The sequence below is a fragment of the Trichophyton rubrum genome (genome assembly GCF_000151425.1).
Source record: "Trichophyton rubrum CBS 118892 genomic scaffold supercont2.10, whole genome shotgun sequence".
Taxonomy (NCBI): domain Eukaryota; kingdom Fungi; phylum Ascomycota; class Eurotiomycetes; order Onygenales; family Arthrodermataceae; genus Trichophyton; species Trichophyton rubrum.
Window position 1 is genome coordinate 494488 of NW_003456419.1, and position 18998 is coordinate 513485.

The 18998-nt window shown below is 47.7% G+C and overlaps 5 protein-coding genes across 6 annotated transcripts; 1 reads left to right on the top strand and 4 right to left on the bottom strand.

Moving 5' to 3' along the window:
- Positions 1–154: 154 nt before the first annotated feature.
- TERG_07550 (uncharacterized protein) lies at positions 155–3403 on the bottom strand (the record flags this gene model as incomplete). The annotated part of the gene is made up of 1 exon (XM_047748792.1): positions 155–3403. The coding sequence occupies one exon, from the start codon at positions 3401–3403 to the stop codon at positions 155–157; it is 3249 nt and encodes a 1082-aa protein (XP_047604781.1).
- A 1521-nt stretch (positions 3404–4924) lies between these two features.
- TERG_07551 (uncharacterized protein) lies at positions 4925–6064 on the bottom strand (the record flags this gene model as incomplete). The annotated part of the gene is made up of 1 exon (XM_003231883.2): positions 4925–6064. One exon carries the CDS (start codon positions 6062–6064, stop codon positions 4925–4927), a length of 1140 nt encoding a protein of 379 aa, XP_003231931.2.
- An 872-nt stretch (positions 6065–6936) lies between these two features.
- On the top strand, positions 6937–8140 carry TERG_07552 (uncharacterized protein; the record flags this gene model as incomplete). 2 transcript variants are annotated; one of them, XM_003231884.1, is made up of 2 exons in its annotated part: positions 6937–7948; positions 8007–8140. In XM_003231884.1, the coding sequence occupies 2 exons, from the start codon at positions 6937–6939 to the stop codon at positions 8138–8140; spliced, it is 1146 nt and encodes a 381-aa protein (XP_003231932.1). The 2 variants fall into 2 exon arrangements, with proteins under 2 accessions (XP_003231932.1, XP_047607266.1); XM_047750405.1 differs by having other exon boundaries at positions 8019–8140.
- Positions 8141–8984: 844 nt separating this feature from the next.
- On the bottom strand, positions 8985–11568 carry TERG_07553 (uncharacterized protein; the record flags this gene model as incomplete). The annotated part of the gene is made up of 2 exons (XM_003231885.2): positions 10063–11568; positions 8985–10009 (listed from the first exon to the last, which is right to left on the bottom strand). The coding sequence occupies exons 1-2, from the start codon at positions 11336–11338 to the stop codon at positions 8985–8987; spliced, it is 2301 nt and encodes a 766-aa protein (XP_003231933.2). The 5' UTR covers positions 11339–11568.
- A 1624-nt stretch (positions 11569–13192) lies between these two features.
- TERG_07555 (CAMKK protein kinase) lies at positions 13193–18489 on the bottom strand. Its single transcript, XM_047748793.1, has 2 exons — positions 14929–18489; positions 13193–14817 (listed from the first exon to the last, which is right to left on the bottom strand). Exons 1-2 carry the CDS (start codon positions 16760–16762, stop codon positions 14273–14275), a joined length of 2379 nt encoding a protein of 792 aa, XP_047604782.1. The 5' UTR covers positions 16763–18489; the 3' UTR covers positions 13193–14272.
- Positions 18490–18998: the final 509 nt, after the last annotated feature.

Consider the following 18998-nt stretch of genomic DNA (forward strand, 5'->3'; position numbering starts at 1 on the left):
TACGCTTTCGATCAACTTGAGGCAAGGCGAAGGCAAAAATTCACTGTAGCGTTAAGGTCTCATCCATATATTTAGTACTTTAGAGCCAGCTAACAAACATCACAAGAAACCATTCTCAGCGATGAAAGATTACCGTATCAAAGCAGCGCATCAGTTACCTCGTCACATCACCTAGCGAAGCGAAAGGGGAAATATTAGTTTCAGCTTGTAAACATAGTACATTAAAAAGGGAGTGTGTGCAAACCTCTGCAATAGATTGTCTCTCAATGATAGATTTCTGGCGCTCATTTCGTGATACCCTGTAATAGTAATCACAAAAATCACCGCACTGCATGCTTCGAAGAAACTCCTCATCGTGGGTGATGACGATTAACTGAAAGTTTGCCTGCTGCTGACGGGCCCTGATAATTTCATGCAAGGATTCAGCAAGGGAGCGGATATTATCACGATCAAGGTTCGTAGTTGGTTCGTCAAGCGCAATCAGGCCGCAATTAACACCAAAACATTCAGCCAATGCTAGTCGAATAATAATACTAGCCAGAACCTTTTGACCAGCACTGCAACGCCCTCTCATGTCCATCTCAGCATCCTGTTTGACCATACAAACACGGTAGTTGTAAGACCTGTTCCCTCTTGCACTTTCATTATCAGACCGGATCAGGATGGTATCAACATCCGTTCCTCTGTAAGTCTTTTGCCATAGCTCCCCAATGATACGGTTAATTTCTTCCATCTTAAGGCCATGGTATTTCATTATGGCTTTGTCTAGAGCTCCTCCGTATCTTCCAAGATCCTCCACTGCAGCTTTGGTAGTTTCAACCTTTATGTGAGCTTCCTTGAATTTAGCTCCAGCGTCCTTGTAGTCTGTATTCCAATCTGCAAGAAGCTGCATCAATTGATCATCCTTTGATTTCATTTCACCCATCTTGCTTGCTTGTTTCGCTGCAAGGGCGTTATGTTCCCTAGTGTTTCGTTCAGATTCTTCTTTGAATCTACTTCGATCCACCTCCGCATTTTGGGACTCGAGATCTGCTATCTCGCGGTTTACATTGATAAGAGCCTTAGATTCCTGACGATATCGAAGATTATCCGAGTATTGGCGTTTAGTACTCTCACTATCCTTTAGGCGGGTAGATATATTGTTGAGTTCACGTGTGAGATCCGTTTGCTCGGCTTCTAAGCTTTTGATCTCGTCTAATATGTCCTGCAGCTCACGCTTGCTGCGTTCTAGCTGAGCGGGGCCACCTCGTTCAATATAATTTGTGATATCTTCACTGGCAAGGTCCAGCTGATGAAGACTATCATTTAGTCCAGAAATCTCTTGTTGCAATTCCTTTTCTCTTTGCTCGCCCCGGGCACTGATATCTTCATATCTTGCTTGGGCTTTGGAAACTTCAGGATCAAGACCCTCGATATCATTGTCAGCATTTTCAATAGTTTCTCGCTGCTTCGAGTTTTGATTTCGGTATTCCTCCACTCGAGATACAAGGGTGGCTTTCTTTTCAAGCTCGAAATTGACGTTATCAAGCTCTCTGCGTAGATCACGAAGTTTCAATTCCAATTTCCCAGCATCCACTCGAGATTGATTCAATTCATGAGTCAATTTACTGGAAATCCGCTTGAGACTGCGAGATTGTTCACCGAGGGTAGCGATTTCATCTTGAATGTCTTCTAAAGTCCGAGACGTTCCAGTCTCTTCTTGCTTTGCTGAAAGATCTTGGATCTGGGTTTGGAGTGTTAAAATTTCATTGTTGTATCTCGAGATGGTTGCAACGTTCTTAGATAGAGACTCGATGTCTCTTTTAGATTCCACCCTCTGGTCCACAATTCTATCATGTTCTTCCAATTTTGCAAGTACCCCTTCACGTTCAGTCTCTAGGCCGGATTGTTCCTTCTTAAGAGCAGGTATATCGGTTCCAGCCAGTCGGATCCATGTCTCATAAAAAGTTCCCACTCCTCGAACATTTTCAAGGTCTGCTTCTCGTGCTTCAATTTCAGCAACCACGTCCTCATCCGTGGCTTTCTTTATTAAGGCTTTCAGTTTGTTTTTGAATATCTGTAGTTCCGATTCTGTCTTGAAAGGGCGAGCGCATGTTCGACATACTTTCTTGTCGTTTGCAGCATCTAAACACTTGTTTAGATATTCGCCCAAACCAGCATAGTGATCGGCATCCTTCCTAGCCATGTCAAGCTCAGTTTGCTTCTGTTTAACGGTATGTGGGTATTCTTCAGGCTCGTCTCCAATTGTTTCATTTATTTTTTTTGCTGCATTCTGAACGTCTGCGCTGTGTTGCTGGAGATTTTTTCGCACATTCTTGAGTTTGAAGTCAATGAGTTCAAGTTCTTTACCGGTACCATCACGTTCTCGTTCTGCAGTAGTAACTAGGGTAGAGGCCTCTTTGAGTACATCCTGGTATCTTTGTTCAATATTACTTGGACTCCAGGATGAATCAACTAATTTAGAAATCCGGTCTCCGTGGGCACTGGACATGGTCTCAAGGCTGCGTTCTCGATCTTTCAATTCTTTTTTGAGGTGATCTAGTCGGGCCAGATCACCAGCTTTTTTGGTTCCTTGGATTAACTCAGCATTTAGCTTGCAGGATTTTTCTTCTAGCAATCGGAGCTCAGTATCATTTTTTTGAATGTCACTCTCCCAAGAGGCATTCTTTGCCTTATCCTTTTCCTTCTCCAGATTTTTCTCAGTTTCCTCCATTCTTGCCTCAATTACAGCACGTTTTCCTTCATCAACATCTATCTCATCAATACGACGTTGAATGGCATCTGCCTCTTTATCATTCATGGATATTTGTTTTTTTGCAGAATTTTTCACTTCTTGAAGTGCCGATTTTCGTTGGCTGAGCTGGTTGAGGAGTGTCTGCGCATCTTTCAGCTGGTTTTGGGATTCTCGTTTAGCTTTCTCCAAGGCCTGATTTCGTTCTTTGGTTAACCTTTGAACTCGGTCCATGAAATCGTTGATTTCTATTTCATCCAAATCACAGTCATAGCCACGAAAGTTGTTCTGTCGGGCTATATCCTTGATTAGCCTTACTCGCCTCTCCACTTGTCTATCAAACTGAGCTTTATCGTTTTCATTCTTCCCGCGTTCAGTTTGTTTTAAGCCCAGCTTATGGCGGTTTTGTTCAATGAGTTCTTTCAGATCCATATATTTCTCCTTTAAAGATTCCTCCTGGTTTTGGTATTCTGCTTGTCGTGACTCGAATTGTTCCAATGTTGACCGAAGCCATTCGTCGGATTCATCGACCTCGACAAGGTGTTGCTTTAGATTATTGATGCTCTGAATACTCTTAGCTTCAATGCGTTTCCCCTCCAACGCACCTAAGATCTCGGCATAGCTTTCAGACTCTTTCCATGCTTTATCCGCAAGATCAGCCACACGTCTCATCTCCTTCGAGAGCTCATGGCTCTCTGCTCGAAGGGCTTCGATTTCTTCTTGGAGTTTGAGAGACCGTTTCTCAGCCTAGGGAGTAGTTTAGTAATGACACAACGCACCAATATTTCAAAGCAATACTTACACGGTCAGCTTTATCTTTGTCATCTCTAGCATGGTTTTCCATAATTTTGTACTTTGCAAGTTCCTCGTTCTGTTTCTTTCGCAATGCTTTGATATTGTCAATGGCCTTGGTATATTTCAAGGCTTCAAATATCTCGTCAAATTTCTTTTTTAACACGGATGGTTCACTCATCGGCCATAAGCTCTCATCTTGATGGCAAAAGATGACAGAGTCAAGCACTGCCTTAGAAACGCCTAAGTACTGCGGCATTATTTGATCCAACTCGGCTACACGAGATGAAATTGCTGTTCTTTCACCCTCTTTAATCATCAGGAGCTGGCCTTCTAGAGTCTTTTGCTGTCTGGTCAACTTCTTGACAGTGAGCTGAAGACTTCTCGTGACTACCATTTTGGCAGCCGAGGTGGCCTTGAAAGCCAGCTTAACCTGGGCAAAGACTTCCTTTTCGCCGCATAACTATACAAAAACTTTATATTAATGATTTCTTTCCTAGATCACAGAAGGTTGGGAGAAATACCTTTGGATCATGGATAAACGCGCCACCCTTGCTGTTTGGAGGAAGGTCTCCGGTCGTAGCATACTTGAGGCACTCTATAATCGTCTAGCAACAATTAGTTATCAATTAATCATGGATTTTACCATTTTATTAGGTTAATACCGTCTTCCCAGAGCCATTGTACCCGACAATTAGAGTCAGAGGGGTATGGAACTGTATAGTTTCACTGCGGGTATTGTCGAACGACCGGACCCTAGTAGCACTTATCAGTAAGGGCATCCTTGCAGTAGAGGTCCCATCTTACCCAAGGATGGAGAGTTTGTCAATTTTCGCTATGTCATAGGTTAGCGTATGAACGGAATATATGGCCTCCCCGGCTCATACGTACACCTATACAGCAATCAGTTAAACTACAAGAGCGACAACAAGACTCAAGGAGGATGTAAATCCACTTACATCTTGTACTATTGTGCCTTCAGTGTGGCAAATCGCATAGCTCAGTGTGAACGTTTGATTGACCAGGCAGCTACGCAGCGAGAGCAGCGTTGAGGAGTTCACGTAACTCACTAAACGCCAATTACCACTAAAAATACACGCGCGCGGCTGAGGCACGTGGTCACGTGCACTTTTCTATCATAGACGGGATCTATAGATTAGGCAACGAAGTGTCTACCACACGATGGTACTCAATGCTATAATAAATGAAAGGTAATGGTCTCTGTGTTAACTAAGCAAATTACAGAAGTATTCCATTTAACTCCATATATACCCTTTTCGTTCGTCGCTAATAAGTCGCCAGCTTAACGCCCACCGTGGAGATAAGAGAGTAAAAGTACATGATAATCTGAAGCTGAAACGAACGGTCTGAAGTCATTGATAATTGATCGTTGGTTTATTTTTAGCTGCCCTCTCCAGCCCCTGCTGCAGGGTTTACTGGAGTGGCCGTGGCCTCCTGACCTGATTCATCCTTTGGTCCAGTGTCCATGATGTCAATGTCACCATCTGCATCAGCCTCTGCATCACCGTCAGGTTCTCCGGGGGCATCCTCGTCTAATGTATTATCAGCAGAAGCGTCTTGCGCGGCAGGCGCAATTTGTCCAGATGATCCAGGTGGCGGGGAAATCCGGGCCAGTGACATCGTAACACCCTTTCCATTTTGCAGGCCAAGATCCTGAACACCAAGAACATCAGGACCACGGGCATGGGGTACTTCTTCACTTTCATGGTCAAGGACATGAGGTGCATCGGTTTCGGCATCGCCCCCTGCAGAAGGCGTTGCTTGTCCTTGGTTGACATTCCCCATCTGTTGAGAAGCCTGGTTCGAGCTTGGTGGGTTTTCTGCTTGTGTTTGTCCACTAGCTTCTTGCATTATATCGTCATCATCTGAGGATGGTGTAGAGTTGTTGAGCCAGGGAATAGGGGTTAATAATGCGCCTCCAAGAGATTCATCACTGCCGAGGGAATTATCATTCAGCATGAAGGTAGTACTCGTAGACCCATTGACGCCATTTGCCAATGATGCATCAAGTATATTATCTGCAGGCAAGGACACTGGCAGCGGAAATATGTCCGCCCCGCTAGACACCGAAACCACTCTATCCACGGCTCGTAGGTATGCTGGCAAGGTTTTATAATTTTGTGTGGGACGCAGAATAAGCTCTGCAAGGCGTTGAACTGTATGGGGGGGCTTTTGGGAAAAATAGGATCTCAATGTGTTTTTGATCGCTGACAACTCCGCTATAAGAGGTGGAGGCAACCCATTCGACAATGGCTGGGAATTTTGCGAGTCCGGTATACGATCTACGGAAGCCGAAGGTTGGGAGGAGAAGGATGGAACAGGCGGCCGCTGCGGTGACTGGGCCAGGGACGGAGGAGCATTCTCCTTGTTGCTATTGGGCAGGGACTCGCTGGTGAGCTGCGATTGTGACATGAGGGGGACGGTTTGGATGGTTTCAAAAGAAGCATAGACCGGTATCTGAGGCATCTGGAATTCGTTGTGCACAATCTGTATAGCTGTTAGTGACCCACCTAAAGCCATGAGAAGGGAGTTGAAATTCCATACATGGTCCAACCTGTCAAGCAGGGGCTCTAGAAGCGCCGGCCATTTCTCACTACACACTATCCGTTGGCAACCGGCGAAGAGATTAGTATGGCAAGTGAACTCACTACTCCATTTGACCATTTTTCGCGATGAGCTCCAGGATCTCCTCGTCTGTGTAATGAAAAATGTTAGTCTCTGATTCCACTCAGCTATCGCGTCCCTTCCGCTGTCTGTCCAAACCCAGCAACAAGAGCAAGACAACGCATATAAACACACCTAGAGACATGGCGTTGGTATAGTATCTGTTCCCGAGGCAGACAAGCTCCCTTTGCTGACCTTCGTGCGCTCTAACGTGTGTCTGGAACCCTTTCCAGCTGCTGCATGAGATAGCGAGGAACATGGCTTGCAAGTTGTAACTCTAAAAGCCGCCCAAGAACACGCAGAGCCGCCTCACGTGATAAAATAGTGGTCCCATACCTTGTTGGGTTCTCAGATCTAAAAATACTTCTTGCTGCGACTCTCCTGTAAATCTTCCGTCCAAACCCCCTTTATTCGTGCCCCTCACGGAGTACTGCCAGTCCATCTTTTCCTTATGCTCAATATGGCCACTTGCAAACTCGTTTATGTAAGTATATATGTTTGTTCTCGTGGCGATGTTTGAGGGAAACGTGCTGGCCAATGAAACTCGAAGAAATGTATTTGTAGGATTCAAACTGTTGACGATTCTTGAATTCTTTAGGTGCTAAGGGGCGTTTTCAATCAGGGATATCCCCGAGGATATATACTTACAGAGTACCGGACCATTGAGTCTGTCACGTTCAACAACAAAGTGAACACTAGTTATACGCAAGTTCCTAGAAGCATTGAAAATGTCGAGTGACAAAATGGTGGACGACTCAAACTGGCTTCAGCCTGTACTTGGATCTTACCAGGCTGAAGCAGTCGCGCAATCCTTAGCCCGCGCACAGGAATTTGATCTGATACCGGTGGAAGAGAAAGAAAGGAGGCCTTCCTCATGGACTATCCGTGCAATCATCCGACCAGAAGAGCCATTGTATGCAGTTGTCGTGCATCATACCATTACCTCAATGTGCAAAGGGGAGATTGCTTGTTGGACATATATTTCACAAGGAATGGAACGAGTCGGGCAGAAGGAGGTAGTATTTACCGTCTCGCGGAACACAGAAAGCGAACGAAAGAAAGATTTTCCCAACGATCCACTTCGTTGGATTGAAATCGTTTACTCCATGGCAAAGGGAGGTTGCTGTGTAGAAGAGTTTGAGCATACGGATTTCCAGGTTGCCGATTTTCTTGGTCGTTCCGATGTGAGCTGGATCGTGTACTGTCCTGCCTGCCCTATTCCGAACGTGGATGACTTCTTACTACCACAAGATTACCTTCAGGCTATACCCCTTCTCGTTGCAGAAGCAGAAGTTGCTGAAAAATACGGCTTGATGAGAACACTTGGTCATCTAGGTGCCTCAGAGAGGTGGTTCCCTTGGCCACCCTGGTTTGATCGTTATCGCAAACCATGCATTACAACGGCCCAAATGCAGGGTTCGATCAAGGAAGAGATGGAGTTCCAGCCCATCAAAGGGCTCAGCTGTATTAAGAAAGGCTCTAATATCATCCTCCGTGTGCCAAAGAAGTCAGAACCTTTACTTGTGGAAGCATTACTTAGGCATAGCCCTGATCAAGCATTTCCCCTAAACACGGTACATCACATCAACTCAGATTCTGGCTTGCTATGGGATAATCGAGATCCACAACCACGGGGATACTCTGCTGGGAATTCAAACGAATGCATGAATTTGAATTACTTCGCTTTTTGCCCTGGTCATGATGCAGACGAGCTAGTTTTAGTCGAAGATGGATACATGTGTAAGTCCAGTCACCCATCAGCATGTCTTTTAGAGTAAGCGACTAATTTTCGCTCAAGTTATGCTTGCAGATGAGACCTGGCTTAAGATCCGCAGCTGCATTAAAAACATGAGACCATGTCATATCTCCCTCCCTGAACTTCAATTCTTGCTTCGACTAGAAAAGCCTTCTGTCCCCGGGTATCAAAACTGAACTCCCAACAAACTGATAGTGGGACAGAGCCGTTCGGCGTTGCTTGCATTTACTCAAACCATCTATCTCAAGCATTTCTAGGGAAACCGATAGTATGTCATACTTATATAGATACCACACATCATCTTTGGGTTCTCTGCAAATGTTTATTGCACCTTGACATCAATTACTCCACATCTACACCGGTTTACTTATACACCGCTGAAGATTAGGAGTACATTGTTGGGCCATCAAATTCAAAGAAATATCTTAGATATCAATAATATGGGCCAGAATAATCAGTCTATTTCAGTTGCTATTAAATGACTCGCACGACTCCCAGGTAAACTCCAGGAGCAACAGTAAAGCAAACCTTATGTATAGATGTAGTTTGATTCTTTCAACCGGACCCAACTGATGATGTAAAACCAAGGGCGGTTAGAGTAGAAGCCGTAGAAACTCAAAGCAAGGAAAAGAGACAAAAACTGAACATTTCCAACGGGCCATCCAAGGCTGGGTATGTATTTTGTCATAAACTGCTGTACTTGGGGTGTAGAAACAAAGACGTACAATAGTCATTAAATGGCAGTGTGGTATAGACAGGGGCATGTTTTTTGGTATATTCAGATCGAGAAAAGCCACCATAAATTAAATATCAGGGGGGTGTCACGCAGGATAAAGCCATCCTCGGTAGGGATAATAATATATAGGTTAGGAAACGAAATAAAAGCTCAAGACGCAAGGACAAAAAAGTAAAAAAAAAAATGATCCAGTAAAAAATTCAAGAGGAAGAAGTTGGATAATAAACGGGAGAAAATGTAGCCCATCTCATATAATGTTCTGCTCAGAAAGAGCGAAATGGATGCTATCTGATGCCATTATAATCATTTGTCCAGCCCTGGCCAGGCTGTGGCCAAGCACCTCCTGTGGTACTAGGGTTAAGCTGATCGCCTACCAGCTGGTGTTGCGGCGACTGGCCAGGCGGTTGGTTCAAAAATCCAGTATTGACAGGTTCCTCTTCATCCCCAAATCCAAACTCTCCTCCAGAACTTGCATCAAAGCTGCTTCGCCCGCCAATATCACTATTATCGTCAACAGGGGCGGCAATTTGATCCCACTGTAGGCCTTGTAGTGCGGGATACTGTGCCAATAGAGCGGCAGGCAAAGTGAAAGAGCCTCCAGAACCATCCATGCCTGGAACCGTGAGCGGCTGGTTACCCGGCTGTAAATGGCCCGTAGAAGCATTTCCTTGTTGCTGTTGTTGTTGCTGTTGATTGAGGCTTTCTCGCTCAAGGGCCTCTTCATCAAGAAGAGGTTTAATGCATACTCTACCGGCTTCGGACCGGAAATGGCGACCTAGAGCGTCAGCGCGGGCAAATCGCCGACCACATCCCCACTGGCGACCACTTGACATGTCACCTCGGCATACGAATCTTCTCTCGCCAGAATGCAGGCTTTCATGCCGTCTCCTATCATGTTGGCGGGCAAATGCTCTGCCACAGACAGTACAAACAAAGGGCCTTTCGTCGGTATGAGTTCGGAGGTGAGAACGCAAGTTATAAGCTCGTGTGAATTTCTTAGGGCATAGTGTGCATTGGAAAGTTGCAGGGTGTTTTTGAACTCGCTTTGAGTCTTGTGTGTTGGATCCTGGCCGTTGGGGGTTTGCAAGGTCCAAGATATAGCTACGACTATCAAGCGAAGAGGTTGACTGTCGTCTATTCTTGCTTACTGGAGAGGCTTCCCTAGAAGAAGGTGTGCTGAAAGTACCCCCAGGCGCTCTAGATGGTGACAAAGAGCCTGCGTTTATGGCCGCTCCTCCTTGAGATACCCCAAGTGAAGGAGCCATTGGCCGTGACATGTATGGATCAGATTTACTACGTCCTCGAGCGCCTATACATTGTCAGTATTACTAACCATGTCATGGTGGGGATGAAAAAACATACGGTTCATAGGAGGACTTAACGTGTCCCCGTCTGCACCCAGCTTCGGGCCTTCCACGGTAGACGTCCTGGAAGGCGGCGCAAATTCAACGTTAATTGAAGGGGGCGTCATCTGAGCTGCTTGCCCCATATCACTAAGTCTAGATTGCTGCGCTTGGAAACTAGGTACTGGCGGAGCTGACGTTCCGACGTATGTATCTTGAGTGGCCCCTTGCATCTGGGGCATATTTTGGGATAGAAGTAGTGAGTTATCTGGGTCCAGTTCCGTGTTCTGAAGCTGCGGGGAGAGTCTAGGGGAAATGTAAGGGCTATGCGCAGGACTAAATGCATTATTGTGGTCACGTTCCGATATTGTGAAGGCTTCCATTCCGAAAGCGTTATCATAAAGGCTTGGGTCTGTCTGAGGAGGTAGACGAGGAGAGGGCTGTGCAGAAGGATGAGCAGAGGTATCAAATGTATCATGCTGTGCTAGGAAAGGCGAATGAGAGACGGATGAAACATCAGAATGCTCTGATGGTGCACGACGATGGCCTTGGAATGAGCTGTTCCCGAGTATTCCTTGCCAGTTAGACTGCACATCAGTATTGATATATGCAGCACTTGCTGGGTCTAAAGAGGTATGCCGCGAATGCTGCGGCGTGTAGAAAGTACCGGGGCTCGAAGCAGCGGCCGGAGAACCAGGACGGTTGTTAGGGGATGAAGCAGTCTCTGGAGGAACTAGATGAGGAGAATTGGGCATTTGCGGCGAGGATAGAGGTTGAGCAAAGTCTGCCGGGTTGATGGTAGGCTGTTGCTGGATAGTGCCCATCATGGTAGTTGATGTGTTGAACCCAGAGGTCTGATCCTGGTGTGTAAAGGTGTTGAAGTCGTCAAAATTGAACCCCGGATCGGATGTATCAAACTCTGGAAACGGTTGTGAGTCTCTGTTATCGTTTATGCCGGAGGTGGCCTGGTCTAGCTGGTCGAGGAAATTGGTATCGAACGCCTGGGAGAAGTCTCCTTGTTGATTGAACTGACTTTCTGGCGCAGTCACATTGGTGGTGAATCCGAGTCCTTCTTGAGATGTAGCAGTCAGGTAGGGAGTTGTGAAGAGGAATTGCTGGTTATTTGTTGATGTTGTTGTTGGGTAACTGTTGTTACTATTAGCATTTGTTGAAAGCGATTGGCTGGTGTGAAGCTGATTGTTGGTAGGATCCTGGGTGTAATGGGAGTTGATATTGCTTTGGGCAGCAGTGGACGATGACCTCGCCCTTCCGTTCTGTGAAGGCTCCTCCATCATGGCACGGAGGATGCTTGTAATCCTTTTTATTCCTTTTGTTTTATCTTTTGTTTTGTGTTCTGCTTCCAACAAGACGTTTTCTACCAGAAATAGACTGGCTTCGTGCAGGAGTCAAGCTTCTCCGAGCGCTCAGCCAGTGAAACACTTCCTACACGCCGAGGCTGATCGCGGTAGATAAAATGTGATGCTTGCCAGCAGAATGAAGCGTTTCGTAATAACAGATGAGTTGACTGGTCCTCAGGCGTTTTGTGATGGCGGGCGTGGCGGAGTCGGATCTATATGGCGGGAAGTGGCAGTGTGAGGTACGGTGGAGCTTCTCTCTGGCGGTCTCTTTATACCATGGAAACGTTCGAGAAAGTCGCGACACAAACTTGCGGCTGTTTCAGAGCGAGTCAAGCCAGCTTATACCAGGCAGCTCATATGGCTTCCGAGATGGTGCGCTCGATGCGCAAGACTTCGTATGACGGTCGTCCGTTTGTCGGTGCCTGCGAAATAAGGAGGGCTCGCTGATGCCGAATGACCCCACTAGCTCTGTGCAATCGTGTTGAACAGGAACCGCACAAAAGGCCACCCGACGGCGAGCATCCAGCAGACGAAACGTAGCCTGGAGGCCCAAAGCAGGGTGTCGATATGCCGTATCTGGGGCGAGCGGGCGGGAGGAAACGGCGAGAAGGCGAAGATGTAGCTGTGAACGAGGGATGAGCGAGACGTGGAGGTTGGACTTCTGCGTTTTCGCGGGTCTTGGCACTATCCTTCCCGCTAAAAGGGGGTCTAAGGGAAACAACACAGCGTTGTGTAGTCTTCTTTCTCGCTTCTTTCTTTCACTCGTGGGCCCTCAGGTTCCAAGGGGAGGTATCCGAGTGGTGAGGGCACGGAGCTCGAAGACTGTCAGGGCCAGGAAGTGAATTGTGGCTGACGGTTTCAGCGACCCTAGGCCTGTGTGCTGTTCCCCCCTGGCGGCTCAAGCAAGGCACCGTCAGCGAGTGTTTGGCCCCAAGTTGCCATCTAGGCAGTAAGCTTGCGGGTTAAGCTGCCCATCACAGCTGAAGTGCGCATGAGGCCAGGATGCCGGAGATCAATATATCTGCAGGCCGAATGATCGACTATGCGTTGGTAGATATTGTGCCTTGCACAGGTTGGTTTGCCTGTGATACTCATTGACCAGCACAGACTAACGTAGCTGAAGGTACTCAGTACTCATATCCCTGGCCCACTGCACATTTACTTGACGGCTTTGCGCCCCGAGCGATCAACCCCCAAGCTAGATGTCGACCTGGATTCAGGCTGTATGTGGGACGAAGGCGGGACAAGGCTGAGAGACACACCAATCGCTTTGTACATGGTACCTGATTGGCGGCATCTCTCCAGTCAGACAGGGACACCATTAACATGCCAGATTATCACGTCCAATCCGATCCGCCGAACAGGTCCTTTATCTTCTTGAAAGACCGGTGAGAATAAGGCCGAGAGCTGAGAATGTAGTTCCTTTTCTGACGCAGGCATGCCCTAATACTGTGGACAAAATAAAAATCTCCCTTGCATGCATCGGTGCCCTTTCACTCCCCGGTAGGTAGTTAAAAAGGACAGGAAGGCTGTTCGAAGGTCTGAAGGCCAGTTCGAGAGTATCCGGTACCTCGCTTACTCCGTACCAAAAATCGCCTCAGATCCTCGACGTTGAGAGATCTCCCCATTCATCCGCGCACTCGGAGATCCATACACACCCGTTAGAGACGCTTTCTAGAAGCCATGTAAGGCAGAATTATTTATAGAAGCGAATAATTCTGCCTTATCGACTGATGTCTGACGTAAATATCTTGATTCTGGGGCCCGTTATGGGGTCCTAGTGTCATCGATATATTGGAGGATGGGCGGTGCATGGACTGCGCCACAAAGGCACAAGATCGACTTCCCAGCGCGGAAGATCTTCAAGAAGCTGCCAAAGAGTTGCTATTTATATATTTTGTAGCAAAGTTGTTGTAGTATACATAGTCCAAGAATCAAGACATCGATTTTAGTCTGAATCGCAATTAACGAACGTAATGTAATGCAGATTTGAAGATTCCAACCCCATCCAAATGTAGTATTATTATTATTATACACGGCCCAAGATTACAGGGGAAAGAGTCAGGCAAGATAGAACTGGTATCAATCGCTGCAGGGGAAACGAATATAATGCAGGTTGCAGGTGGTTGTCTTCCACATCAAAGCACCAAATAAGAGCACGCCGGCTGGGAAATAGGAGAGAATGGAGAATAACGTGTTTTCGTTTCTTCGCTTTTCTCCCTCATTTCATCAATTAGATTTGTTTCTCATTCATCAGTACAGTCAGTATACACACCTCCCTCCCACCAATTCCGACTCGTCCAATCCAAAAGACAACAAAAAAGTAGTGTAGTAGAAGAAAATGCAAACAGTTGACCTCACTGGACCGCATCCATTTATGTCAATCAACTCCCCCAAGATTAAAAAGAAGGGTAATATAAACAGCGAAACAAAGGTTTACGGGGATATCTGACGGAGAAAAAGGGACATTGGGGACGAAAAGGAGGGGAAAATGGAGAAGAGAAATGAGCAAAGATGTATGCTACCCAAATTTTACAGCAAAAGGAAGAAGGGGTAATGGGAATAAACTCCGTAATGCCCATGCAGGATGTGACTGAGGTATGAAATATAGGATGTCGTGTGGATATATCGTATAGCCTTGATACAATGCAAGGGTGAAAAAAAGGAAGCGTAGAGGACCAGAAATGATGGTCTATGAGGCGCAGTAGTAATTGGCAGAGAGTTGGTAGTATTGTCGGGTGTAGTGATTATATAATTACGTATGCAATTCACACGTCTTTGGTCATTATTTCATTTCGTATGCCGCGTATCCAGAGAATGGAGAATTCCAAGGAGGAAGGTTGTAGAGTGGGATTTTTCGATCATGCATCATCATACGCTAGACTTGCGTCTGCCAAAAGTAATTCCTTCATCGCTGGTATCGTCATCTTCGTCCTCGTCGTCACCGTGGTATCGTTGGTCATCATCATTAGATTCCATTTCTACTGGCTCTGGTCGCTTATTGTCGTCCGTAGCCGTCCTCGTGGAGTCATCCGTAACGGTATCGCCTGTTCGAAGCATCGGCGGGACAACTGGACATGTGCAAGTACCATGTTCCTTCTCACTCTTCTTCTCATACTGCAGGTCAACAGGGTATGCCGAGAGGCCGTCTGCAGATAGAGAGGAGGCACCTGATACGACGGATGGTATGCTTGGGTGTGATGCACAGTGGGACATCTCGCTATTATAATCATCCATGGACGAGGAGGACATGGTGATTGCTGACGGAGGAGATGTGATTGGTCTGGCTATTGGCTGATACTTGAACGGGTCATCCTCGTAACTCTCGGGTTCCAAGGTGTTAAGATAATGCACAGGCGATGTGTGTATGTGGAAGTCATCCTTGTCGGCATTCACAATGGTTGCGTTGTCTTGACCTAGATGATAATGGGATGTTGAGTCGGGGTTACGGAAGAGAAAATCGCGATGCAAAGGGGCAGGTGGTGGTCCGGCGAGATTTGCGTCTTGTCGAAGCTGATGGGACTTACTCCGTCTGTGAATGGTATACCTTCGCGGCGAGGCATGAGGAGTTGGAGTGGTATTTGATTCATGAGCGAGATCTGGAGGGTTGACTAGACCAGTAGCTGAGGCGGAAGAGATAGCTACACTGGGCGTAGAGTGGCATGCTGCGTCGAAGGAGCCACGTTCTGGGGATTCGCAGCTATCATTTCGCCTGTCTCGCAGATGAAAACTCTTGACGAGTCTGTTCCTGGCTCCTCCAAATATGGTCATTCCACCAGGAGAGGGAGTGAAAGAGTCGTTTCCACTTGCCGTGGCGGACGGATCGTTAAGGAATGACATCTCCAAATTAGCAGGGCGAATTGTCTTTGTCGATCCAGCACTAGAAAGTTTCGAGACGGTGCGACAAGGTAGATCTGGACGAGGTTCCTGGACAGGAGAGCAGTTCACCGACGTCGGAGCTGTCCGTGATGTAGCTACACGACCAAAGTAATCTGGATGTTTAATATCAGCTTGCAAGTCAGGGCTGACCACTAGGCTCTGTGAAAGTGGATGTTCGCCCTCCCTGCCGGCTCTTGGAGTTCTGGTAATCTCCTCATCACCGCGTAAACTAGTCCTTCTAAGCTCTCGGATAATATCCTTACCAATGGTCAAGCTACTACCAGACGAGACAGAGGGTGCAGTATCAACTGATGTAGTAGAGCTGGGGGCTCGCCTGCGACCAAATATACTGCCACTCCATTTAACGACATTGGAGCGTACCCGTTCAATAAACGGCATTTTGGTAACAGCACGAATGACATCGTCGTTGGAAACCTCGATCTTCTTGCCTTTGCTCTGGTACCCAGGATCAGTGTCTTCGATCCAAGCCTTGGGGTCCTGAATATCCCGGGTGATCCATGGATGATGTTTGATTTCCTTCAGGGTAATCCGTTTTGATGGGTTTTTGATCAACAGGCGGCGCAAAAGGTCACGCAAATCTTCGTCGACGGCCTCATAGGCAAGTTCACCTTCAGAACGTGTGCTGCTACTCACACTGGAAGATCTTTGGGTGTGGGAATGAGAATAAGTGTAAGAATGACTGTGAGGGTGATCAGAGACGGGCTCATCAGCCACAACAGCCTTGAGCCTCTTAGTTGGGATGAAGACGTCATGTCTAACGATGTTCTGGAACAAACTAAACTCGTCATCTGCAACGAAGGGCAACCTGCCATATATCATTCCGTAGAGCGTGACTCCAAGGGCCCAAACATCAATAGCGCCGGTAATCTTGGGGTCCTTTCCAACGGTAGGTTCGCACTCAACGCCTGTGTAGCAGAGCTCTGGTGCATAGAAAGCAGGAGTCCCGACGGTTTTTGATAATTCTCGAGCGTCGTCCAATTCTGTGGCATCAGTTTCGGTAACTTGTTCCTCATCCTCATCTCTGATGGGGCGGCCAAGGTACGAGACACCAAAGTCGGATATCTTTACTCGATGATTACCCGTAACAAGTAGGTTGGCAGGTTTGATATCACGGTGGATGATACCTTGATAATGTAGATACTCAAGACCCAAGACGGCATCTCTGAAAGCAGTACGAGCTTCACTAAGTGTTAGGCAGGGCACATAGCCCGTATCATCATCATCAGATAGCCAGTCAGACTCAGTCTGGAAAGCTAGGTGGCTGGACGCATTGCTGTACCGGCGTGCAAACATGGGATCTGATGCGTATCCGCCATACAAACCGTTATCACTGCCGAAGCCAGCCATCTCCCGCATCCGTCTGTCGAATTCTCCGGTCGAAGTGAGTGAGTGCTGCGGAGAAATCTGGAATTCAGGGGTATCATGCGAATGCGCCGACGAGGCCGTGGGGAACTTGGACATGGGAGGATAGTCGGTATCAAGCTCGTTGTCCGACTCGCCACCATGTTCCAAGCTCCAGCCAGAAACGCCGATGTGCTGAGCGCCTTTCGCTCTCTGACGCTGACGCAGGGCTTCTATATGCCGTCGACGCAATTGAGTATTATGGATAAACTGTTGACTATTCTCGATGAAAGAAAGAGAGTCGGGAATACCTCGTTTTTCACGGTCAAGTCTTTGTTTATCAACCAAAACGATCTCTTTCAGCCCCTTCTTTCTCCATACTATCTCACCGTTCTCGATATACTCGAGCACAATGTAGACTTTTTGCTGGTTCGGATCGTCGATGACTTCGAGGAGGCTGACGACATTAGGGTGGCGGGCCTTCTTGAGGATGGCAACCTCCTTCTTGACCTTGTCTTCGGGGTTACCTAGCTTGCCCAGACGACGACGCTTGGAGTATCGTTGCACAATCTTGATGGCGACGGACTGGGCAGTCTTCAGGTGGCGACCTAATTTGACTTTACCATGCTCTCCACGTCCGAGCTCCTCTAGAATCTCGTACTCGTTGATTAATTTGTTTCCGGTGAGCTCGTGGCGATCCACTTCGACGGTATGCGTTCTAGTAACGATAGAAAGTCAGTATCACAAGGAATGTGGGACATTAAACGGCTGCCAATAAGGGAGGTAAGGCAATCCATACTCTTTTGGTTCTTGCATATGTGTTCGGTGCAGGTGGGCACCAGCTTGGCCATCTTCGGAGCCGATGGAAGGAGAGGTGCGAGGTGTCCGTGCAGAGAATAGTCCAGGACTAGATATTGGGGTGTTGCCGACTGTACGTGAATTTGGGGACGCATTCGACTCTCGCGCCCAAGGAGTGGTAGGTTGTGGGAAAGCGAAATCAGAATGTGAGGGATAGGAGCTCCGAGTACGCAGAGTTGGTGATCGGTAGGGCGTAGGATGAATTTGCTGCTGGAGCATTGCGTATGACTGGTTTGGATAAACAGGGAGGTCGTGGGATGGGCCGCGAATTGTGGCACGGGGGGCGACCATCGGCAATTCGGCCAGGGGACTCAGGGGAGGAACATTGCCGGTCTCGGCGGTCTGTCTGGGAGTGGTGACGGACTGGCCGAAGGGGTCAGAAACTGTCGAAGAGGAAGCAGCTGGTATCGAGCTGGAAGGAGGGCCTGCCTCACAACCAGCAGCCGGGTCAACTAAAGAAGGCAACGAGCTTGAGGATGTGTTTGTCGAGGAGTCACGAGAGGTATTGGACGAGTGAGGTCTGTGGGGGAAAAGATGAAGCTTCTGGGCCAACGTTCGACGTTCCTCTGGCCTGCTATCGTTGGGGATACTCATCTGGCGAGCTAGAGTATTAGATGTCTGTCTCGACAGGAGTCCGGCCGACATCCAGGAGAGCTTCGATGACTCCCCGTCGCCGGTCTCGGTATCCTGATCTCGTTTGTCATGTCGAGTGTTTCTTGACCTCGAGCTCCTTATCCGACCTCTGTCATCTTCTTCCTCGGGCGTCTTCTTCGCGTTCCGTGACCGGGAATCCATCTTCAAGGGGATACGGCCCGGATTCGCCCTCCCATGTAGGTTTCTTGTATTATTCTCCTCCTTCTGCTTCTTCCTTTTTTTTTTTTTTTCCCCTCTCTCGAGAATGGTCTACAATCAGGGATTGCTCCTCCTCCTCCTCCCCCAACGGAGTATAAAGACGATAGCTGAAAGGATCGTATGTAGAAAAGAAAGGCAAAAAGGGGGGGGTGTGGGGAGCAAAATAATATAGAAAAAAAGATATTAAAAAGGTGAGTCTGCCGACAAGCACCGTAAACAGCAGTTTACCAGGAGTGAAAGGAAGAGATGCCCGTAGCCCGCATCTCTTTGGGATTGTGCGATCTCAGCGAGCCAACGCCAGATTTTCCTGCATTAGTTTGAGAGAGAAATAGTCGCCATTGCCTCCACTCCCCGAGAAGAAGAAAAGAAGACCGATCGATATCGAGATAAGAGCTCGCGAGGCCCAGCCTGTGGTGACCGTCTTCTTCTTTCTCCTTGGTGTCCCTCTTCCTCGGTCGGTGAGTCGCCGTTGGTCGAAGCGACGGGGAAAAGCGGTCGATCAGAGCAGGTCAGGTATATAACCCAAGCACGCAGCGGAGTCGACGGGGTCTCGCCAATGAAGGGGATCGGGCAGTTCGATTAGCTATCTGGCGACCTTGCCGTCCGCTGCTCGTTATTCGCTATTCGTTGGGCGTGCAGCCGTGCA